Source organism: Pholis gunnellus, assembly GCF_910591455.1.
Source record: "Pholis gunnellus genome assembly, chromosome: 9".
NCBI classification, from domain to species: Eukaryota; Metazoa; Chordata; class Actinopteri; order Perciformes; family Pholidae; genus Pholis; species Pholis gunnellus.
The window spans coordinates 10,991,545-11,017,155 of record NC_136535.1 but is presented as its reverse complement, the minus strand read 5'-3'; the positions used below and the strand labels follow the sequence as shown (position 1 = coordinate 11,017,155).

The 25,611-nt window shown below is 43.2% G+C and overlaps 1 protein-coding gene across 1 annotated transcript in view; it reads left to right on the top strand.

Moving 5' to 3' along the window:
- Positions 1-25,611, top strand: part of nxn (nucleoredoxin) — a 55,544-nt gene that overhangs the window by 14,672 nt on the left and 15,261 nt on the right. The window contains exon 2 of the mRNA XM_079166561.1: positions 25,127-25,244. Within this exon, the coding sequence (XP_079022687.1) occupies positions 25,127-25,244 (118 nt within the window). The remainder of the gene's footprint in view (positions 1-25,126; positions 25,245-25,611) is intronic.

Sequence of the window (25,611 nt, the reverse complement as noted above, 5' to 3'; positions counted from 1 at the left end):
GGAAATATGCTGTTGGTTTGGGGGTTTAGTGGTGCAGTCGCCGGTTAGTTTGTGTGGCATTAAGTTTGCAGATAGAGAGACAAGAGCGAGGCTTCATGGCCTGCTCTAGTGTTTGCCAGTGGTGGAGTGTGAGCAGCTGTAGGAGGATGCCAGCATGAGGACTGAAATAATTACTGCAGAATGCTGGCTTAGTCAACACTGTTCAACTGCAGCTGTTTCCTTTTGCCGTTGAAAGAATTTCAAAGGATGTAATGTAGCTTTTTTCTTTTTTTCTTTTTTTTTCTTAAGAAGGGGGGAGTCATAACTACCTAGCAGTGGTTTGCTGGTCTGTGGTGCCATTCTGGAAAGCAAATAAGTTTAATGGTCAGAGTCTGTGACCCGGAGTCGGAGCTGACACTTAAGTGCAGACAGGACCACTTCGGAGATTTATTATCTACCTGATGGGCGTGGACGCACACTTGTGCGCTCACACCGTTTCTCTATGTCGTTTTTTATAGACTACACCCCCGCGGCAGTGTCCTCTTCCCACCAACACAAAAGAGAGCAGGACGAGCAAACCGGATCTGCTTTCTCTCTATTTACGACGTGTGTGTTTTTCTTTTCTCCTGATGATGACGACGCTCTCCTCATTGGTCTTTACACATTTGGATGTTTTGTTTATGCAGACGTGTAAAAAGCTCCCACGGCAGCTTTTAAACTATTATGAATCCTCAAGGCCCCTGAAAACGTGGTTCCAAAGCATTTTTCATCACATAAATAGTCATGGCTTAATATGAAACTATCAAGGTAAAGTTTGGGGTAAAAAAAACATCCTCTGTCCTCCAGACAATCTGCTTCTTGAGGAGTGTATGGGCTCGGTTTGATCATATTTGATTGACAGTGGACCGGCAACATAAGCAAACACCCCAACTGTCCTTTTCCCACCTGAGCCCAGCCCACTCTACAGCCAGTGAGAAGAGCTAAAAAAAGAACGGAACAGACAGAAACCTCTCATGTGAAATAATCAAAACCTTTACTTCTGGCAGAAAAGTGTGTGCGGTCATATACCTTGTCGTTCACAGTGAGAATCTGGTGTGAAATATGTTTTCAGGGCCTCGACAGAATTTGCAGCGCTTTAATGCGAGCTCATATTCCTCGTTCATGGCCCCGGCTCAAGGTCTTTTTAATAATTGCATTCACAGACATGTTGGGTTTTTGCCTCTTGGCAACATCCTCCTGCCCAGCCATTTCCCAGATGAGCAGCGCTCTGTCATCTCCGTCTGCCAAAACGCAGCCGCTGAAAAATGGAAACACTCAAACAGGCAATCGCTTTGGTCAAAATGATGCTAAGCAGACAGTTCACTCACATACTGCATTGCTCCCATGATAAGGATAATATTTTATGCTCAACACATTTTGTTGATTGCCCATGCTTGTACTTTTTCCTGTGCACAGGATGATAGAGATGTGAACATGGAAAGTCATTTCAGTGATCGTGAGGGTTGTGCAAAACTGTGCCGACCTGTATCTTAACAGTTTCCTGTTATTCATCAGGCTTTCGGGCTGACTTTCAAGTTTGTTTCCAGTGTGTGCCACTCTTCCTGCACACTTTCTCAGGCTCTAACAATAGTCCCCTCGTCGCTGGCCCCTCGTAATCCGCTTTACCACCCCCGTCTTGTTTTCCTCTGTCCAACTTCTCAGCTCCCTCCCAAGGCCAGGCTCCCCGCTGTGTTGTCAACATCGACCAATCACGCTGAGATCTGCTGCAACTTTAAATGTTTGGAAATACTGCAAAGCTGCTTATGTGGAAGTTAAATACTTTCACTTATATAAAACCTTTCAGATGTTTAGCTGAAACCTGGAGATGAACCTGTTGTTGTTTTAATTGGGCAGATTGCACGTCTGTCAGCTGATCAAGACCATAGCTATTGCCCCACTCCATCCCAGTGTTTCTTTTGTCTGTATGTTTTTTTTTTTTTAAGTCTTACGGCAGCAAGATTGCTTCAGGATGCAGTATGTTTGTCATGCATTGTTCACCATCTGCTTTGATATCGTGCTCTGTGGTCTCTGTGTCCAGATTCCATGTTGAACAGAAAGTCAAAAGATGCTGAGCTAAGGAAAAAGAAGAAGTATTTGGTCTCATTCCTTCTTTGTTGCCTTTGTTCGTGCAGAGTATTTTTTTGACCTTTAAAAAAAAATCAATGGCGGTTTGTTTTACGGCATGTTTATTTCATCTGTGTTTGCATGACTCAACAGAAATACTCTTATGTGGATATTTATTGGCGGTACAGAGGCACTTCAAGGTGAATCATCTCTGTATAGCTGAGGCTTCTTATCACACAGGGGGGTCTGTGGATCTTTTCTTTTTCCTTCCAAATGAGCAGACCTCTCCTCCAGTTGAAACTCTCCCCTGTCTTATCGCGGAAGAGATTATTTCAGCTTGATTTAAAAATGTAATTATTCACCCATTTATCCCTTTTATGCATCAAACAGCCTTTTTGCTTCAATGGAATGTGGAAGTGACAGGTGGTAATTGTAGATCAAGGCCGGCTGTGGGGGGGGGGCTGGGGGCTTTGGCGGCCGGCTGCCCCTGAACCACGGATGTGCTGCTGCTCGTTGTGGGAACAAAAAAAATGGTGCTGTTTCTGAAGTCAACCCCTGCTCGCAGTGGCCGTGGCGGTTTGCCCCCCCCCCCCACCCACGCCAGCCGTACAAGGGCTGCTCTTTTCATTCCAGCGCTCGCTCGAAGTGATTCTTGCCCTTTGCCCCCGGGCTGCAAACAAGCGTCGTTGTCACTCAAGTTGAGTGAGCGCGAGCGCTGGAGGAGGGCCTGAAAGACAGTGACACTCCAGAAATCCACTTCAAACAAACAATTAGAGCACGCTGATACGTGGGGCTAATAGGCTTTTATGTATACTTAGAGGTAGCCTCGCTGTTGAGATGGTATGAATTATTAGCAGGTTTTAGGGGGGCTGCGAGGGAAATCCATTTAGCTTTTTTCAGGTGATGCATAGGAAGTCGGTTCTGTCTGTGGATGTGTGTGGGTTTGGAAGTAGTAGTGGAATGTAAACCGTGTTCTTCCTGAGTACTGGAGCGGTGCCTCATCAGCCCCCACAATGATGTTCAATATATGCAAAGCCGTCTCTTGACGGGGCTTGTTAAGCATCAATATACACTGCTGCTCCAGAGATTTATTTCAATATGGGCCATTTCCGTTGAGAAAGTCCCCGCTCAACCGACTACTCGCTCCCTTTGTGACTTCACGATCCTTAAAGGAGCCACGCTCCCAATTCTCTTTACAACCAAACAATCCAGCGTTTGTCCCTGTTATGATCAGTTCATAAACTGCTTTGGAATGAGGAAGACGACATGATGTTAAATATTAAACCACAGGGTAACGCAAAGAGTAGCTGGAGTATCTAGTTTCAACATTCAGCGGAAGGGAAAACATGGCTGTATTTGCGAAACAGCACACACAATAGGAACATACATTCATTTGACATCCATATCTTCAGTACTTTCTTTTGTTTTGGGGTGTGTGTATAGTGTGGCCGGGTAAGGAGAACTCAGATCTGCAAAAGGATCATCTTTAAAAAATATGTGGAGGTTAGTGTCCATGTTCTGCTGCAGAGGTTACACTAAGGAGCTCTAGAATCAGCAGGTAGCCTGAAGCAACCAGTCAAACCCATTTAAAGCAATTTGATGTGCTTATATCATGCAATATTCTTTTTCCATTCATATAAAGACAGCATTATTGATGATTTAAATATAGCATCATATAGAAGACTAGCTGTGTGTCTCTTCAAAGTATCTTTCTCTTTTTTCCTCCTCCCAATATGACACCTTTAGACATGTGAGTACCGTGAAAGGGATCTTTGACTGGGATGTCTGCTTTATTTTTCACTCCTCTAACGCTTTAGTCTGTGCTTCTCATCATGGCCTAATGGAACACAACGCTGCAGCAATTTAGCAGCTGTTTGGAATGAATCGAATAAACCTTATAGATGTTCGGTTTTCCCAGAAAATGCAGAGAAAGGAGATGCAGACGTTTTGAAGTATAGAGGGCTTTTAGGTTCTTCCAAATAGGAAAATAGGCTGTGGTTTTAAGCTGATCTATGTCTGCAACACGTCGTCTTTTTTTCCTGCTGTCCAGTGGTTGTGCTCAGAGATTTGTGTTGGACGTAACAATCTGCAAACAGAAGGATGGGTTTAAAGGTTGAGATATGTATAAAAGTCAGCATTTTGTCCACACACTGTACACTCCAAGTCAAAAGGGCTATGTAGCTCCCGACGATGGCTGCAGCTGTAGAAAATAGATGCTCTCATAACGGATGCGACTCTGATTGCAATTTGAGTGAAACAGGAAATCATCTTCGGGCTGCAGATCTCTGTTGCTAAGGGACCACACTGGTGGGCTCCTAATGGCTGAGTGGACCCTGAGCAATCCTGGGCAATTACTTCACTTAATCATTGAGATCTGAAGAAGGGAGTGGCGCTGCGCTGTGAATTCATTACAGGGTTGAAGCCCGAGATGAGCTGTACTTGTAGAGACCTAAGGAAAAATTGACAAAGTGTTAAAGACATGGAGTCATTACGAGCCAACTGCTCATGTTTGGAAGAGCAATTAGTGGTTATTGGCTTTCTGTAGACCATTATGGAATGGAAGAAAATCAATTATTAAAGCATCATGTCCCTTTTGTTTTCATTTTCCACAATAATTCCATGTCGGCTTGAGTGGGTTTTTTTGGTGTTTATTTTTTTCTTTGTGTGATGTATGAAAATTGCTGACTGAATCTCCCTGTGGAAACAGGAAGGCAATTCACGATGTTTGTGAGCTCATTAAAATTGGAGAAAAAAACCCGGCAGCATTGTCTGAGGGAAAACGGTGTTGGAGGGAAAACAGAAAGTGTCCCATACAAAAGTCCAATCTGGGCTGAACCAGTCCAGATTGGTCCATTTGCTGCTCACTTGGCTGGACCACCCAGACTGATCTGGTGGGCGCGCACAAGTGAACATTGTATTCCTCTGGGAAAAAAGATCATTTAGCAGATTTGGTTCCCAGATTAAATTCTGGCCCGAGACAAAAGGATGAATCAACAAAAAGCTGAACACAGTGTCAAGACACGTCTCATGTCAAATGATCGTGACTGGTAATTATACAGTAGGACAATGGATGCACCTCGACAACTCCTGGCCAGATTGACGAAAGGTTTGGATATTCTTGGTCTGATGATTACTCCTAATATGTTTGGTGATCAGCTGCTCTTTTGTCTGCCACCAATGTCGAGACAAAATCCCCCCCCGACCAACACTTAAGTTCACGAAAGAGTATCTCAAATAACTAAATGCCTTAACTTACCTGGAATTGTCTGTGGATGGTCAAAGTCCCCAGACAAGGAATGCTAGCCTTTTGCAGACCCTTTGTCCTTTCACAAAGTGTCTCCGTCACCTGGCCTGAACAGTCTGCCCGACCACAGTATTAATCTAATGGGCAGATGGCCCACACACATTCATTCTCTCTCCTTGAGGTGAACTGTATCGATTTTCAAAGACTTCTCGGCTTTCGTTTTTGCCTCCTTCAGGCCAAAATGTCTGAAGATATTTCACAGTGAATCTTTGCCATGAAATGTCTCTCTCCTTGACTCACAAGGCTCTTCTCTAGCACCACAGTTAAGACTTGCTTGCAAGGTTTTGCAAAACCCTCTTTGTTTTCTCTGGGATGCGAGTGAATCAACTCTCAAGCAATGTAGAGCGGTAGCGCACATCCAAACAAACAAAACCTTGTAGGCAAGCGATAAAACGGCAATGAAAATATAAAATTACAGCTCGGTTGCACAAAGTTAAAAAAATGGTATCTTAACACAAGTTAAGAGGCTTTGCAGTAATTTGCTTAAAAACGGACAAGAAAAGGTGATACAGCAGTGGGACAGGAAGTTTAGGCTTTTCATTTAAGGGTTAAATGTGTGATAAGGAAAATATTATAATCGTAGTTTTTTGGATCCCTCTCCTGTATGTCCTTTGCATCCAAGTTTACAGATGCTTACGATAACAAAGTGCTCGTTTGCACAAAATCATCTTGTTTGCTTACAGGCAAGCTACTCGCTAGTTTGTGTTGAGTGTTGAAATGCTCACAGCGCCAAGTTACGGAAGTGATGTCGCTCTATTTGTTTTGTTCCGTCTCTAATCTTAACTTTGTTCTATCCTTTAGTCCTACTACATGTAAGCATAGAAAATCATACGACCTGCCCAACACGTGTAAAGTTGGATTTAATGTTTGGATTTGATTTTTAGTCTCATCTAGTTCTCTGATGGGAAAATGCCAACAAACTATTTATTTAGTTATTAATGGTAACTTGGTGAAATGCATTGGTTTGGTTTGTTTTTGCGCAGTACATTCACTATGGTGTACTTCAGGCATGTCTTTGGTTGCACACTACAGCGACACAGTAAAAATAATATGAAGATCATTAATGTCAGGATCTTGTTCTAGCCACCCCAGGAGAGTCCGAGTGAATTCACGCTGTTTTGAAGTGGGCTGTTATGCTATAGCGGCAAATGAAATAGCAGGATGTGTTTCAGCTTCATACATTTCGGTTTGAGCAGGACTGACATGCAGCAGCAAAGAGCAGGCTGTGCGGTCTCCTTGCGGTAGGTTAGCTGCCAGAAATTATAAATATTATTTGAGCAACCTCGTCTCGAGCTCGACCGTCGCCGTCCGTCATGTGAAGCAGCAGCCGGCGAGATCTTGACCAGTTGGTCCTGTTGTCTAAACAAACGTGAGTGAGCACATAAACAGAGCCGGTCGTGCAGCAGACGCCCATATGGACTCTCTATTCCTACCAACACCGGCCTGCTGTTTACACCTCAAAAGCTCTCAGCTCAGATATCGTCATACTTTCTTTATTTCGTCCATTTGGACTGTTTAGTTCTTCAGCTGGATACAAATGGAAGATGTGAAGCCGGAGCCATAATTGAGCGCTATGCTGCAGAGTTTGCTCTGAGTAAAACAGAATTGATTTCACACATGGTGCCTGTTAATTAGCATGCGGCTTATTGTCTGCGCTGATTGAGACCTGCTTCATCCGACATGAGCAAACCCACATTCAGCACTGAGATTTTAGCTGGTGGTTTATGTCGGGGAATGCAACCACTTACTAACAGCGTGCTCCGTAGGCCGCCACATATACTATGTGTTTGACAGACCACAGTTTCCTGGTTGGTATTTGGCAGCAATCAGAGCAAAACATGAGCTACATGGCTTTTGATCCACAGCCCTAAAGCCCAGTGACAACAAAATGACTGCAGGCAAAGACGTAATATGTTAAGTTCAATCCAGATGAGTTAGGTAGAGCCAAACCTGTAATTAGAAATCGAGAGTGACGTTACAGGTTACACCTCTAGATATCGCCCAGGGCTACATAAAGACCCTAAGCCTTGAAAAGCAGCTTCTACTTGGCCATTGTGCGACTGTAACGCTGCTGCCACGCCGCCATGTTCCACCACCCCAAGGCACAATGCGTGCTGGTCATCTGTGTGTACGGATGTCGGTTTCGCTTGTGTCTGGCAGGATGTGTGTATATTCTAGGAAGCTACTTCGTCCGGTTCCTGCTCGTATGCATTACACCGAGTGCCACTCAGGCCGGAGGGAGCAGGCAGAAATCTGTAGGTTTGCTCAATCCTGTTAATGTGGAACAGCATTTAATTAGATCCGCTCCACATCGAGCAGCTGCATCTGTGTCTGTAAAAGTAACGACACTCTGCATGTCGCTGAACACTGATGTTAATGCGCCGATCGCTTTGAATGAACCTGTAAAAGTTGTTTTTTTTTTTTAAATGGGCTCACTGGCTGTGAGTGTAAAGAAGAACATTTTAGGACAACTTTGTTTACAGCGTGATGGTCTCCCTGATGAGCGACATGATTTAATCTTATCACTTGTGATCTGCAAATTACATATTAGGGCTGCAATGATTATTACCATTTTTCGATTCTTCTGTTAATTATTCTTTGGATTATTCCATTAATTCCGCAAGCCCAAGATTATTTCTTCAAAGTGCTGGTTTATCATCGATTAATCTGTAGATAATGTTTCTCTATTAATTGATAAGTTTGGTCTAACCCAAGGTGACGTCTTAAAAAAATATGTTGTCCAATAAAAAAGAAGCCGGAACCATCGGATGTTCTGCTTGAGAAAATTATCAAAAAAGCGGCTTAATCCTCTGTTGATCAACCCACTGATTGATTGAGTAATGGTTTCAGCTCTAGTTCTTAATCGATAATCATAGTGTTGTACACTCCTTCAGAGGAAGCCATTGACTTGAATGAAAAAGAACCTTCACAAATGTGAAGATTGCCAGAGGTAGATAATCTATCGCATCAAACTTTGAGGTTTGGCCTGGTTTAGTCTGGAGTTCCCCCGTTGTATTGGGATTTCACGTTGTCCAAGTCGACTATTTTCACATGCAACACAACTGCACTCGGCTCCCTGTCTATCACATTACACCCACAGGAAGAAATGGAAATCTTTAACAGAAAATGTTCTCCTCCAAAAACACACAAACATTGTCTCATCCAGTCGTTGTAGAAAACACAAGGGCGTCTTTTCAAAAAATGTCACAAGTTAACATTTACTGGTGCATTTTCTGTTAAGGTGGGTGAGCGAAATTGATGGTTTAAGTTGCATTTTTTGTTTGGACTCTTAACAAGGAACCTTCTAGGATGGATGTGATTGATTGTGAATGTCAAAAGAGTGCTCCGTGCTGTGGAATATATTTTCTCTTTTGATTTAAGGAGGGAAAAAGTTAGATAGAGGTGTTAACAGACATGATACATTTGAGGCAGACACATCTATTTTCAACCTCTGTTGTTTTTCCTCTATGTCATTGTTGCCTCTCTCTGTGTTAGCACCCTAAAAGGAGAGGGACCTTGCTTCCTGGCCAGGCGAAATAGATCTGGTTCGGATGATGTATTTTCTCTGTGGTGTTTTTGAGAGAAAACTGTGTCACTGACTAATCACGCTGGAGAGCAGAATCGGCATCACAATCCAATTTTCCACAGCCCGAAGAACAGGACATACATAAGTACATTGTCCAGCCCTCCTCACTTTCCATTTCTACTGTGTGTCGGAGAGAAAAGCATTTAAATGCGGTGTGACTGGCCATTGTGCAGCCCATCACCTTTTCACCCCTCCTCCCTCAGTCCCTGCCTCTCTAGCGTGCTCAATGCATGCCATTACAGCCCTTTATTAGAGAAAAAAAAAAAGGTGGGAGGAAAGGAGGACTGGAAAGGTGACAAGAGGACTGAGAGATAAAAACCAGGCTGATTTCTATCTCGGTCGAGCTCCAGGCAGCAGCACACTTCTGCTCCCCAGGTACCAGGAGAAACGGGATGAAGGCTGTAATGTGGCAGCACGGATTGATTCTCGTCATAATCTGTTCCTATCAGCTCTGCCGCAGCGCATATTCAGAAGCACTCGCTGCTTTTCAAAAACGCTGTCTGCCACTTTTCATGCCATTGTGCCATGCAACCACATCCTTACAGCCACATGGTCTCATTATTTCCGAAACTACCTCATTGCTGTGTGAGCTGATATGTAGTCTTGCCGTTTGGGCCCAGTCATGATGGGTTGTATCTCTGTACCCAAAGGGGTGCCTTTACAGTCGGTATGTGGAAAGATTGTGGCGTTGCTCAACACATTTTAAAACTTATAAATTACATTCAAAAAGTGGAACCCACATGTTGCGGATGAGAGTGCACAAAACAGTGACTGCAGATAAAACATGGCTAGTAGCTGAATCTGGTACAATACATATTTTCTCTTTGTATGAAATTCATGTTTTTTGTGCATAGTCCCTGACAAGAAATGCAATGAATTAACCTTCCTGCTTGCATTTATCCAATATTTCTGGCTAACTAACTAGCTAATAGCTTTTGGATGGACTGTTGACGTTAGCAAAGATAGGCTAATCGAGAAACGGTTCAAATAGATAGCTTAAAGTAAAGATAGCTTAAAGTAATGACTAAATGGTTGAAATAGATTCGTAAATGTAACGTTCTTATAGTTAGCTTAAACAAATTAATAAATGGTTGAAGTTAGCTAAAATAAGCTAATGGTTAAAAAAAATAGCTAAAAGTAATCAATACACAACCGTCTAGCTAGCTCCTGCCAAACTTAATCGTACTAGTACAAAACCAAACTGACCCAAACAATAACGGTTAATTTTAATAAATAATAATACAATAGCAATGTCCACTTTTCTATATTAAGTAATGTTATGATGAATTTTCCAAAAAGAAAAATGCACATAAAAATAAATAACTCATTAAACATACCTATACCCCAAATCCATAGTGGCTCTTTATAATATCAAACAACTCCCTGACTGATTTTGTGTTTTGTACATCTTTTAATGCTTTTAGATCAGCTAGGTTTAGTTCATATATGTGTGCGCAGTCTGCTGCATCAGACAAAAAATGTTAGGAACCACCGGACTGAACAATAATTCATTCATCGTAAAAAAGAGAAATTGTAAAATTGAGGTTGCAGCCCTAATTCGATGCTATTTCTCCCTCCTTCCTTACTTCTTAACCTACATCCCCCCCCACACATACATACACTGCCACCTTGTTTGCCCTTAAAGGTTGCTTTATTCTTTTCTGTATTCAGACCTAACTGGGCTGCTGATGCTGGAGCTGCAAGGAAACACACATGCAGGCAGGCTGGCTTGGGTGGGTTGGGTCAGGCACTGGCGCTAACTGCTCCGGTGAGACGCTGGTAGAAACCAGGAGGGCAGAGAGGGTGCTCTGCAAGAGTGGTCCGGCTTAGAACAGCGGCGCCTTTTGTGTCTGCCTGTTTCTGACGGTTATTTATAAACCCAGTAAACCCACTGCACATTCCTGGCTGCCACAGACGCAGGGAGAGCTGCACCTCACCCATGTGTGTCCTCTTTGTGTCTGCGTGGAGCTCGATCCTAGCTGTCAGGATCGGGGATGACGTTGCTCAGTGCGTCGAAGACAAAAAAAAAAAAAAAAAGCTGGTGATTGTGATTTATTCACGAATCTGGAGAGGTGCATGAAAAACCCTTTTACTCCCCTTTTTCTTTCTTGTTTTGGAATTCAATTTTGGTCTTGGCTTTTGCATTTTTATGACCACTGCTTGTGGTCTTCCATGACTCATATTAATGGGAGGGCCGTCCTTGGCAATGGATTCCTCAGTTTAACGTTAGCCATTACTGAACTTGACTACTTTTTGAAAAGTGCTCATTCTCTCTCTCTCTCTTTCTCTGTTCAAATCTCCTGGGAATTCCTTTTTCAGAGTTTGTGGAAAACATTAATCGCATTTCCCTGGACAGCTTTTCAAAACCAGCACGGGACAGTAATGCATTAGGGGTTTTCTTGTTAGTAGGACGTCATATTTTCTTTAGCTTTAGGCTAGATGACTCTCAATAAATTAGTTTTGCACCAGTTTCTTTATTCAAGATGCACAATAAATTGTTTAAAACACTGTAGTCACTGATGATGATATGAAATTACGCTAGCAGCTCAGGAGAGTCATTTAAGGTTCATCCTCTTCTTCCTCCTCTTCCATTTTGTTTCTGGCTGCAGTTATGTGCAGGTTTCCTGTAGCTGAGGCCAGAGAACTGTTGGAGGAAGTCCAAGCACTAAAGGACACCCCTTCCCCACCCTTTGAACCAGACATTCATTTTCTGCTCAGGTCCCATGAGCTAATGGTTATGTAGTGGAAGCAGTATAATCCTGCTTATAATTTCACTTCTGGATTGTTTGTTTGCCTTGTATTGTATTGAGCTCTCCAAAGGATGCTTTAATTTCGACTACAAACATACAGATAAAGATCCGTTGCTCCGGCACGCATGTCTAAGTGCTTGTAAAAGGAATGAACAAACCTTTAAAACACAAAGCCACACTGTGTCTTTTTTTCTTTACCTTCCTGATTAATGGCAGGCTTTAAAGGAGTTTTCTGCTCCTTTTTTAAATTGTTAAAGCCTGAGTACAAATCTCAAGGCCTGCTTTGCTTTGCTTTGCTTTGCTGCGTGGCCTGAAACGTTTAAAACATTGGAGATGGGCTGTCATTAAAAATGAAGAATCTCTCCATCTCAGCCACGGTAATCATGTCTTTGCCGAGCTGCAGTTGTGGAAGTACATTGTTTACGAGCTGCTCCAAACAAAGTCGGCCTTAGTAACCATCTGAGCATAATTGTGATTGTGAGTCCCAGTGTAAAGTCAACACTAACTGCGATGATGTAACGATTTACTTTCACACTAAACTCATCACTTTGGTTAGTTGCTACTTTTTAATAGCATTGTTGCAGAAAGCAACATTTCATCCAGTGAGGCATTCAGGTATAATTGAAGCGAAAGCTACGAGTGATGAACAGTAAGGGCCGACACGTACTAAAAATAAAGTGGTTCGTGCAACATGTTGTCCGAAATATATGGCTGCACTGGAAAGCGGAGCTCAAGCTGGCCATCGTAGGATAAGGGTGTATATTTTAAGACCGTCTCTCCTGCAAGGCATCCATAATATTTCACCCAGTTGAGATGTTCACAAGTGCTGCAAATAGTTTTGTCAAGAATTGGAAAAAAAAAAAGAGTGAAGACAGAAGTTCAAACCCTGGTTCCTTTCTCACCTCCACACAGCTGGCTAATCACACTGTGAAAGTTACAGAGATGATCGTACACAGTGGCCCCCCCCCCCCAATTTGACTTCAGAAAGGTTTAGCAACAATGTCAATAAAAGGCGCCTGAACTCCACGCTTGTTGCAACACTGTTAAAAAGAGCCAAGTGGTCAGGAATTTCCATAACAAGTGAACGCAACATAAAATCCCAATGTCAAGTGTGCATGTCGAAATCATTGTGTCAATGGGATGTCATGGAAAAATGCAGTTTTAAAGAAACATTTCTTCCAGCTGTGTAACGTCGCTCCCATCTCTCAAGATGTTCTTCAATGACAGCAGTTAATAAGGAATGTACGTTTATTTTATCTCCACATTGTAACTAAACCATGGTATGAATTTACACATAGCTGATGCAACAGGCTGCTGGAATTCAAATGGCATCTTGGAAACAAGAAATCTGATTAGGGCTGTTGGTTCATTAGTCTCAGACATTTGCTACATTGAATCCATGTCACGCTTGTAATTTCCCCCACATTGTCTTTCACTTCCTGTCCCCACTGTAAGGCCATTGCTTCCAACCAAACATCACCAGGCAGATTTTAGAATTTAATTGCCTTGAATGGCAAATAGCGTAAATGAACGTGTTGGATTGCGTGGGGAGGATTGGTGCCAGAGGATTACATCATCTTGTCTAAAAATCCCTTGAACTGCTGAAATAAGATATCTGAAGAGTCTGTAGGAGGCCAAGGCTTAGCGACGGCTGGTGATCTCTGCCTGCATCCGTGGGAGGCCTCAGATCTGTATGTCGGGCTTGTGGACCTGAATTACAAACACACAGCCGAGCGCACACTTTCCTCTGATGTCGCACATGTTTTTGATGCAGGGGAAGCTTCGAGCTCAGACACTGGACGGCTTGCTTTGCCTCTGTGAATGGAAATCACTTGGCGATTAAAAAAAAAAAATAAAAAAGCTATTTTATTCTTGGCTTTGTTTCATTTTGAGAGGTGTGTACAAGACAAATCTCACAAAAAGAGGCCCTCAGGTCCACAACATTTTTTTTTTCTTTCAGTTTTATTTCCTTTTGTAAGGGTTTCACATATGGAGCTGTGACGGCGGTGTCAGGGAGGATCAGGGCTTGCATGGACGTTAGGCGTGAACAGATGACATGAAGGCCAAGCTGTTTCAGCCGGGCTATTAAAGGCCTGAACTTTGAACCCGTGCTCAGTCAGCCCTCCAGGGTGACGTGACCCTGAAAACTGACACTAATGTCTCTTTGACTCCTCTCTCTGTCCTCCCCTTCTTTCATCATCTCTATTGCTCACTCTCACTGTCAGAGTTTTGTTTACAATAAGAAGAATCCCTCCTGTTACCTTTTTATTTTCTCAACACAGCATTGTAGCAGCATGTAACAGGAAATGACTTAACGGTGCTTATTTGAGGTTTTTCACTAATCGTGTGTGAAAAGCCACACGGTATGTAGAATAAGCCGGTGTTAAGTCATGTTACAAATACCGACATGCTTTTTTTGCATTTAGTTGTTACTTGAATTTCACCACATCCGACCACACCAGCTCTGACAACAATGTGCTCTCGTAAATCGTATCATCTTTTCAAAATAAAGCGACACCAGTCATGTAGTAGCCGTACTTTCAGACTGGTGTTCATTGACTTGACAGGAAAGAGAAAAAGCAACTATTGCTATAATAACATAACACGATTTGTTATTCTTTTATTGAAGAAGAAACAAGATTAATTTTGATGCCTTGAATGAGCTTGGCTTCAAATCTACACAGCTACAAATTCAATATGTTTTCGCTCTTTTGCGGAACATTCTCCAAAGCTTACTATAAATGCATTTTTTATCTGCAACAAGACGTTCATTGAAAATCAACTTGCAGCGACAGGCACATAATCCGTCACTATAAACATGCCGTCACCTTTATTTTCTCACATTACGTATCATGTTTGTGGTCATTTAGTCGTGGGTGGGGACTGTTTTTAAAACTCCCCGTTGATGCATTCAAGCACAATCCACAACAATTTTATAGTGTTGAAAAGCAACATCTTTAGTCTTCATCAGACACCAAGACACTGCTTTGATAGACTGAACGGAGCCAGTTGAGGAGGTTCAGGCACCTGATACCTCCAGACTTTCAGCCGTACTGGGAGCTCAAGGAGATCCCCCAAGAGAAGCAAGAGGAAGTTTAGGAGGAAAAAAAAGACACTTTGCTCGCTGTGCTGCCACAACAGTCCTGACCTTAAGTATCTAGAAAATTGATGGATGTTTATTTTAAGGCTCAGCAGGGTTTTGGCTCCGAGCTACATATCAGACCTTTTATAAGGGTGGGGGTGGAGCGTAGCCTCGGGTCCTCTTGCAGAGCACCACAGCTTGTTTCAAGGACTCTGCTTATAACAAAAAGTGACTGTCTTTGCTGTCGAGGCTCCTGAGGTCTGCAGCACTCTGCCAGAGCTGAGGCTAGCCAGATCAGTAGCATCTTTTAAACCCCTTCTCAAAGCTGGGCTGTACAGGTGTGCATTTTTACAATGTGTCTTTATGTCTTCTTTGATTGCTGTTCCAAGCCTGCCTGTCGCCTCTCTATTGAGATTTTATTTCCATCGTCTTTATTTCCTTTTATCTACTGTTTGTCACTATTCTTGCAATCCTGTCCTGTTTAGTAAGGCACTCTGTGGTTGATGTAAACACAGTGAAATAGTATCCCCAATGTCCCAATTAAATTGTGGGAGTCAAAGATAGAATTTAAGGACATTCAAACTGTCAGACATTTTAAAATGTTTGATGTTCACCTGAATTAATTACAGGCCATAATGAAGTGGTTGTTCATCGATAAAATAGCATAAATTGAAAGTGTGTGTCTGTTTAGTTTTTTTCTCCAGTGCATCCCTAGAGATATGGCCCAGACTTGATGGGTATTTGATTTGTATGACGTTTTGTGCAATACTTAATCTGGATGAAATGAAATCTGTACCCAAGAGTCTCTGGCCAATATGGGCTGATTCTGTTCGAGAGGGAGCTTATGTGAGTCTGAATCTGTCGCCCCTGCTGTGAATAGTGTGGGGGGGGATGGGGGGGGGGGGAGATAAGCCGAGAACGAGGCGTGCATGGAGTAGGGGGGGGCGGCCAAGGGAAGGGGGGGGGCTTTTGCGAGATACGAAAGGGGGTCCAGCTGTACAGCTCAGCCATAAAAATGCACGGGGACGGTCTGCAGAGGCAGCCAAACAGATGTGACTTTTAATGAGCGTAAGACTAGAGGAGGAAACAGGCTAATAGATGGATGTGAAGTGTCACCATGTAATCAAATGTCACTGTAGACATGCATGTGACTCTGCCTCAGGTAATGGGCAGCCCATCATGTGCATCATGGCCCACAGCAGCAGACGCTTTAAAGATAAGTGAGAGGTTGGCCTCTATATCCTGGGACAGAGGGTTGTTGTTATGCGCTGCATGCTTATACGTCTACATATTTCTATAGTATATATCTGTGACTGTGTGTTTGTTTGTGTATATGTTCACATGCTGGGGCCAGGGAGTATACGGTTTCCAGAGTTGTTGTTTTATGAGGCAAAGCAGACACAGGGTGTCATTGTGATTTATGGGGCTCCTTGCTGGCTGTGGGGGTACAAATAGACCAGTAATGCATGATACCTTACGCAGTGTCTAAACCTCATGCCACTTATTGTGTATATAACGCTTTACTGGATATGTTCAGAGCCTAATTCAAGATCTAAAAAGCGTATTTTTGAATCCCTTGGTGGTGTTGTTGTGCAAATCATCATTTCATGTTTTCATATTTTTCCTTGACTGCAGCCAGCTTCACTCTCTCCACCATTTCCTCTTTCTGAGGGTTTGTGATGCCCAGATGAGCCAGCACTATGATCAAAGCTTGTTCATTGAGTTACTACTATTGAAAACATGAGTCAGAGACTTTATTAGACCCAATTCACACCGTGTGAAATGCAGTAAACTCGTAAGATTGTAGTTTTTTGCAGTCTAAAGGTGTGTTTATTTTGACATGGAGTCTGTGTTATGTGTGTTGTCAGAGGTTTGCTTCTGCTCAGTAATGCCTGGATGCAGTGTTAGAGTCCCCATTTGAATATCATTATAAATCTTGCATGCATGCTGTCTATTTTCTTGCTAGAGATTGGCTAAAAGTGTGAGCACAGACAAATACACAATGGAGTGCTAACCAGCCGCCTAAATGTAAAGATTTGTTCCAAAGATTGTCGTATATAGAATTCAGCACTGCCCTGATTATTCACAAAACGCTGATAATGTGTCTGAAATGTTCCCTCTCAAATTTCCATAAATATTAATGTGTTGTGTTGTGATGGGATCAGGGATTGAGCTGCGGCTCTGGGAGACTTCCCAGGGCTCCAGCACGAGGAGGAGTGGTGGGAGTTAAATGTGGGGTCAAACAGAGGGCACAACAGGGAAGCTGTCTGAACCCCCCACCCCCCCTTTCTCCGCCAGCAATCCAGGAATCTGGGGTAACAGAGAAACAGCAATGTTGGCGTGTGGGTAGAATTAATGCACGGCTGCTGTGGGTCTGTTTGCTGAGGGTGGCTAATCGAGCACATGCGTAAAAATCAAGCTGTGCTTAAAGGCTTATTCTAATGTGTGTTTTGTTGCGTTATTAATATGTAATTGCCTGAGTTTCCCCAAGTGCCGGGACGGACTTAATGAGGCGACACAAAGTGCTTTTCTGACACATATCTGACTTTATTTGACGCCAGAATCGCTCCATACTATGACGGATTACAGTTGAGAGAGAGAGAGAGAGTTGAGTGCGTTGTATTACCTTTTGGCAAACACTGATAAAAAAATGAAAAACAACACAGCAGGCTTTCCAAGTCATGACTTGGCAGATGACTGTATAGTGCTAGGGTCACGCTAAGGTAACTGATAGAGCATGTCCAGCTGGTCCAGAGCCAGACCGGCTTTATATCATCTCTATGTGTGTCTGTTAGAGCCTGCAGGCCTTCGCTTGATGAAATGCAGGCTGGTGATGGTGTAGAAGGTGTGAGTTACAACTAACTGAGAAATCATGACACAACATTAATATCAACAAGCTCCTGTCATCCTGTGAACAGCGTTGAGGTAAATCATCACCGCTCATTTGAGTGCAGCAGAATTTAATGATTGACTTACAGAGATTGACCTGAATAAGTATGTTACCATGACTACACTTTACTTCTCACATACGAACGTACCGTTTCTGTATATTTTATTTTGCACACTGAATGTGAAAGGGGTGTTAACATTGTTTTTAGCAACATGTTTTTAAACTGTTGCTGTCTGACTAACTGTTTTACTGTAGTAATGCTAACCCAGCGTTAATATATTTTTGCTCTTTCCCTAAAAGCCTTTTCTCTGTTAACAATAGAAGTAAAACGTACCGTAAGAAAGTATGAACACTAAAGCTTGAACTAGCATCCGTCATGCTCGTCCAAGTATGCCTCGAAACTTTAAAAACTCCAAAAACGACTGAGTTTTCAACAAACTTATGAAGCTAACGTTAGCTTAATTAGCTAGTTAGCTTCAGCTGATAAAGTCTGCTATTGACAGCCAAAGATTTATAAATGAGAAGCCCTTTTTGTCTACCACTGTCTAAAATCAAGAAGTCAAAAAAATGGCTACGTCTTGTATCGTTAAAAACGGCCTTTACATGCCGTGCATAAATTGAAAGCTAAGGCGTAGCATTTCTTTTACTAAAACCAAATGGTTGCTAAAGTGTTTCCTAGACTCCACCATGCTGCTTTCCACTGGATTGTTACTCGCAACAATAAAGCATGAGAAGTGAGCGCGACATCAAATCAGGATTCTCAAACATGCGTTACCCGACAAACAGCCTCTAATCCCATGATAATCACGCATCAGTGTCTAGAACACTGGTGTATTTTATTCTCTCCCGACGGAGAGGCGCTTTGTGTTTTGAAAATGTCTCCATGCACGGATGACTAAAGTGGAGAGACAAAGGATGCAATTAAAAAATGTTCCACATTAGTGTGGTTATGGTCTGTGTGTGTCATAGATAGACTGGGAGAGAAATAAAGAACAGTAAATCTATGGGGGGGCCAGGGAGGCAGGCAGACTGATCTAAGCACCACTGGGAGTGAAGAATGCACCCCCTGCCGTCCTGACCTTTGGCCTTGCCGAATGTAGGCCTCAGGGGCAGCCCACGCCTGTGGTGAGACAATGCTGCAGATACCTATTGAGCCCTGGCTTTTTACTCCTTTACAATGCCCCCCCCTGCTTTTTTACGCCGCGTTCTTTACTACATAAAAACTTCTCGTCATACAGGGTCCACGTTTGGATTTAAGAGCCTGTATTCAGGGGCTCGCTTTTGTGCCTCCACACAAGGCTTGAGGGGAGGGAAACACCCGCACACCTCCCTCTCCTTCTCCCTCCCTCTCTCCCTTTTTTCTGCCGGGTTATTTCCCCTAGCTAAGCCCTCTGACATTCTGGCACCTGTTTTCCGCACAAAACCGTTAATTTATCACTGAATTATTAACTAAGAGCCCACAATGTGTCTGGCACTCGGTGACATGTCCTGACTTTGTGGAGGGGGGGGGGGGTTGCCCTGGCAACGGGGGGCCTATTTATCGGAAAAAGCAATTTAGCCAGCGTTCTGGAGGATCCACCACGAAAATGGCTCGGCCTGAGTATGTTATAGAATTAATAAAATACACAAGATGGCTGCATCATTTTGCATTGAAGAGCCATGATGCGAGAGCCCGCTGTGTTCTTTCAGCTCGGCAATCTTCGGGGAAGTGCATTTGCCCGTCACAATGGATGTGTAGTGCAGGATGAGCCTCTGTAATGAGCACAGTGGAGTAGGCTGGAGTGACTGGCCTGTACTTTTTTTTTTTATATTATAGGAATAAAGCTGACACTCGAGGGAAAAAATGGCAGTGGTCGGAAAATAGAAACATTGGGGAACATTTTTTTTTTAATCATCTGACGCAGAAGTTCTTAAGTTGAAAAGCATATTTCATGTGGTGGTTAATGGGATGCGACATGACATGCCAAAGCAAGATGAAGCATATCGAGAGAGAGGTCATCAGTCTAGCATTGAGAAAGGGCAGCGACTGTGCAGCTGTCGCAGGGTGTGAGATGTGTATATCTCCACCGGGGGAGCCACGGCGGTAAAGACTCTTGACCGGGTAAAGCGATAGTCGGGTCACAGCAGCGCAGATGGAAACGCAAAGTAACACACACACTGGCCCGCATAGTGTTGGCTGAAGTATGGCTAAGAGGTGGGAGGGGAGGGCTCCCTTTGTAGCCATGAAGAGCAGCAACAGGGTTTTGAAGTGGATACAGGCAGTTACTGAGAGCCTCGGGAGCAGATTGAGCAGAGGCGGGGGTGCAGCATGGAGGAATGTAAGTCAAAGCTGGCTGCAGGGGCCCAGCCAAAAGGGAGCTACAGCGGTGTAGCAAGGAGATGTAGGGAGCTAGTAATGACTTAGCAGACAGGAGACGTTTGTTTCTCGTCTGTCTTCAAACATAGACCGAGAACAGAATCCAGAATGTTTTTAGTTTTAGACCTGAAAGCAAGCTGACACATGATGAATGAACTGTCGCTGCTGCTGTGCACCAACATGTTAGTTTGAGTCCATTTGCAGATTTAGTTATCCATGTTGCCCAGGGGATGGACTGATGCGTGTGTGTGTGTGTGTGTATGTGTAAAAAAAAAATATATATATATATATATATTAGGATGCTTGTCCAGTCCATCCTGCTTGTCACTACATTAAATCTTTACCGACAAAGCAAATGCCTTGTCTTTTACTGGGACTGGGATCATGTCTTGTGGGGGATGGTTCAGTCCATCAGATAGACACACTTCCATCTCCATCTATGGGAGGAAGCCACTGATCGCCTGACTTATCTCTCCTGTGCAGGAGAATAGAAACATTTGAGAACATTTTGAAAAACTCTCCTTTTTTTTTGAAGATTTTAATCAAATCAAACTGGGACATGATTTTCCTCTGTGTCCCTTGTTTCCCTTGAACTGTGCCAATACATTCCTCTCGACATGAATAAAAAGATTATGTGGGGAACATTTTTGCCCGATAATAAACGCCGTTGAGAATTCCTGCGTAGGTTAAATTAGATTCCACAAATCTACGGTGTGCAGTTATGAAGTGTGAATACTGAAGGTTGTTTATCTGGATGAAATGGAATTAACAACGTGAACATTTAGTTTAAGCCCCCTTTTTTCTTTCATGATAAGAATTGGATTATCACCATTTGTCCCTTGTGCAGTACTCAAAGATAAAGGACTTTTCTGCGACCAGCACAGTCCTTCATCACAGCAGGATACCTCTCATGTCCTCTGTTGTAGAGGGCTGACTTTCCTTTGTAGTGGCACTGCTGTAATGAAGCAGCGATTGGGAGCGTCTGCGGCATGATGCCTCAGCCCATAACCGGCACAGTGAAAGCAGATCTGTGAGGAGATGGTGCTCGAACAGTGATGGGTGAATTGGGCACGTTGAATGATGAAATTCCTTCCACTCTAGTTCTCTCAACAGGGTGACACACACCACGACCGAAGCCACCGCCGAGACCCACCGGTTACTGACAGAGGCCCAATTTCACTGCCGACTGGAAGGGGTTTCAAAAAGGACTGGGTCAAAACTGAAGCAGAAGTGTACAGTTCTAAAACTTTTAGCCCACAAATCCGTCGGGGGTTCTCCACGTAAGCGAACCTCCTTTTTTTAAAGAGCAGTACGCTGCCATAAAGTGCAACAGAGCAATGAGGCGGGAAAGCGATCGCCACGCATGACATTAAACATGGAAATGTGGATCACTGGAGGAGGTTTGTTTCCCTCCTCTCTCTTTTCTTCTTTTTCTTGCTCACTTGCAGTCCAGGACATACAGGAACTGGTAGGACATCAATGCAGGCATTGATCCCATGAAAAAAGAAGTAGCATCACATCTTAAAATAATCAGCATTTTCTTTGATCGGTCGAGGCGATGCGATTTCAACCTTGGTATGTCCATGCACGCTGATCTACTGGCCCCACATTGGGCTGATTTGCTCTTCTTCTGGATATGGATCCGCAGCCACGCGTGATCCAATTAGCATGATGAGCACTGGGCGTAGTGTGAGGCTAATGTCTGCATGTCCAAGAGAGTTAATGGATTGTTAGTATGGATTTCCAGCTCTCCCTGGAGCCTAAACAGTTGGTGGGCTCCCTACAAGGGTTATTGGCGTCTTTAAACCGGTGTGTAACTATATAGCCGAGCCTCCTGCTCAGCTATATAGTTACACAGTCTGTTGATATTGATAATGAATAGAGGCCCCCTCAGAGAAAGCCGGGGATGGCAACATGCAATCTTGATGCAGTGAATTAGCTCCTGCCTGCTCTATTGGACAGAATGTTCTAATTACTCCAACAGAAATGTTTAAATCAGTAAAAAAAAACTAAAAAAGACCAGCTTGGGCTGCAACTGACTGTTATTTGCCTGTTTATTTGAATGTTAATCTTCTGAATATTTTGTTAATCCATCTTTTTGTTTAAAACATATCTAGAGTATATTATTTGATTGATAAATGATCAATTATCCAAAAGGTTGACATTCATAGAAACTCTTAGTTGATGTCTTGCTGAGAGTTGGATAAGAAGATTGATACCACTCTTACATCTGTTCATGAAAAAAAGAAGCTTCAGTTAGTTAGCTTAGCTTAGCATAAAGACTGGACAAAATTAAAGTAACAACATCCGACCCACTACAAAAAGCTAAGCTAACCAGCTGCTGGCTGTATAGCTTCATATTTTATGTACAGTTATGAAAAATGGATTTAAAATAAAACCTTCTCATCATAACTCTCTGCAACAAAGGAATTAAGTGTATTTCCCCCAAACTATTCCTTAAATCTTCTCAGCCCCACATACAGCAGGACATAAAAAACGAGTCCCGTTCTAGACTAATAAAACTTGACAAGGTCACAAAAATATCCTCACGTCATTTCTCCACGACTTTTTTCCCAAGCCGAGTCTGATTTATGTTTTTTTTTTTTTAGTATCATGTCACATTGTGTATTTATTGTCTCGGCTATAATGGACAGCCTGCGGCTCTCGACAATGAAACTGTGTTTTGGGGGAAATGGATCGCTGTGGCATGCGATCCTCTCGTTTTCTATCCACGAGGAGGACGCTGGTATTGTGAGAGCTATTGTCCTGTGTGTTTTGGAGGAAGATTTGGTACAATGAAAACTCAACGCTCAGCTGTGACGAGATTCCCCCTTTTCCACCCCACCCTTGCACAATTAATTCATGTTTTTCGAGTTGCTGGAAGCCATTTGACGTTTGTTTGCGACAGACTCCAGGACATGTAGCTTTTGTAGTTACAAGGTCAGTCCCCCCCCCCCCCCCTCACTAAAATCATAACAGCCCTTTCATTCTAAAGGCAGATCTAAACCCTTGAAGGATTTCGCATACAGGGCCACTCTGATCTGCAGCCAAATCACCAGGCAGACATGATTCGAGGATGCAGTGAATTAGTGGCAAGACAAAAAGGAGGAATTAGTTCTGCCCCTAAGGTTGCTACACAGATCTCTCAGCTGCTCTTTTGATGCTGCAACATGAGAGCACTGAAACGACGTGGGAAGCCTTAGGTTTGGTGCACATCTTCTTCTACTCTTAAAATAAGTATTCCTGAGTATCAATTATCTCAATATGATCTTAGGGGATGTACATTAACCTGTAGTGTGGTTTCTATTTTTAGCCACGCAAGCCCCCTGTTTTTCAGAATCCTATAACCTCAGCGTGGATACGTCTGGGCCTTGACATGGAATACATTTCTTGACATATTAGTTTGAGTGCAGAACCAATGCTCCTATCACTCTGCTTTGTTCATCTTCTCTCTCGTGTCCCTCTCGCACTCTCTTCGGCGAAATCCGGTCCTAAATCTCACATCAACCCCGGGATGACAGCGGCAGGCGGCCTGAGTGGAATGGCTGCAGTTAAACAGATTCGGTGTCGGGCACGTTAGCTTTCGGAGACGGTCACAGTTAATGCCCCAAAACCTCATCAGTTTGTGAGGCGAGATTGAGTTTCCAGAGCAGCGTGGAGCGTGTGGTAAAGCTGTTGACTGTGGCAGACGCTGAAGTTTGCTTTTGAGGGACTTCCAGACCAACATAGTCGGGAGGCTCCGGGTTGTCTTGTCCATGGGACGGACCGGTTGACCTGCTGTCAGAACAGGCCTGTGGTTGAACTCTGAGGAGTACTTGTGCAAAGAGGAGACACACAATATGAGTAAAAAATACGGGGTCTGCAAGCTTTCCTCTCACTTATTCAGTCTGCATATCAGAGTCTCTGTTCACGGCCCCTGCTCGGTGTTCTCACAAAAACGTCATCAACCTGTAACCAAACTCCAAGCTTAAATCACCGAGCCTCGAGAAGAGCAGCGCTCGCTTCATTTGGCACGCAGCCTGTTAAAATAACTACTGCAGCATCCAGACAACACTAATCATTATATTATATGGATACTTATAAGTTTGGCTGGGTACAGCAGGTAATAAATTAGACGGTGTTAAACGGGTTTATTTGGCAAAGATTGGAATCGCAGCATCACAGCTTCAGAACCTGAAGCAAATAACTTTCAATAAGGGGGTCACACCGTCATAGTAGTGTGGCGTTTCTGAGCTGGTATGGGATTTCATGCGAGGGATTCCCCTCTTCTTCGTATGCACTCGCTGAAGCAGCAACATTGCACTGTGCCAATTGCCGCTCTTTACAAGACACGGATATTTTCTATTCAGGGCGTAGGCCTCTTCCCTCTGATGTGTAAAGTGAGTCTCGGATATGTGAAATGCTTGATCTGCTCTTTGATGTCGAGGACTACACTGATCGCTGAACTATATGAATGGCGTCAGTTCACGCACAGATTTCTGGCTTTAAAGGATCTTTTCTGACTTTATGAGGCCGTATTCATATCAGCTAATTTATTATGATTAAATGTAAGGCCAATGGGCCCTCGTAAATGGCTGTGGAAGCTTGAAATGTCTATCCAAGAAGCTCCAATAATTCATAGGGTTGCACACTTAGGATTCAGACATTTCTTCTTTACTGCAGAGCAAAAGCGGTTCTTTTTACAGCTGCTTTTACTCTTATTCATGACACAGCAGGGACAGCATGAGTTTGCTCCAATTTAGCCTCGTTTTAAAAAGTGCAGCAGTTTGCTTCTCCCCCTCTGCTAATTCACCTCAGGGCTCCAGTATTTTTTTTATTCTACCCCCTAGTCTCCCGAGTCTCCTTTTAAACAGAAGAGAGGGTGTTTGTCCTACAAAATACATTTAGTACTCCGCTGACATTTGTTTCGTTTATACTGCAGTATTTTAGGTGGAAATAGTACACTGCGTAGCTGCACTGAAGACATACTTTATGACTGGGTTAAAAGTTTTTTTCCAGCGCTGAAATTAAAACGAATATAAATGTTTCCATCACCGGGTTTTTTTCCAACCTCTCCTCATCTTTTTCTCTCCACAGATGAAGCTGTGGAACAAGTACAAAGTAACCAGTATCCCATCTCTGGTGTTTGTGGACGCAACGACGGGAAAGGTGGTGTGTCGAAACGGTCTACTGGTGGTCAGAGATGACCCTAAAGGTGAGATCAGCCATTTCCGCAGCCACACACACACACACACACACATGCACTTATGGTATATTATTAGTGATTAGTTTATTTTTATCCCCTGACCTCAAGCTCTAGCCGTAATCCTCTTCATTAAATGCTTAACCCCAACCACCCACCATTGAACACAAAAATATTACAGTGTAATGAGGTAATAGGAAGACATTTGAGGGTCAAAAGGATCGATTTCTCACACTCTGTCATGCAGAGTTACACAGGTTTGACAAAGCAAACACTTTCTGTGCTGTGAGTAATAACGATTGGAGCGATAAGAATACTTAAGATTATATATATAGTGAGATAAACTTCAGAAATATAAGTAAAGCAAGGTGTAAATGTA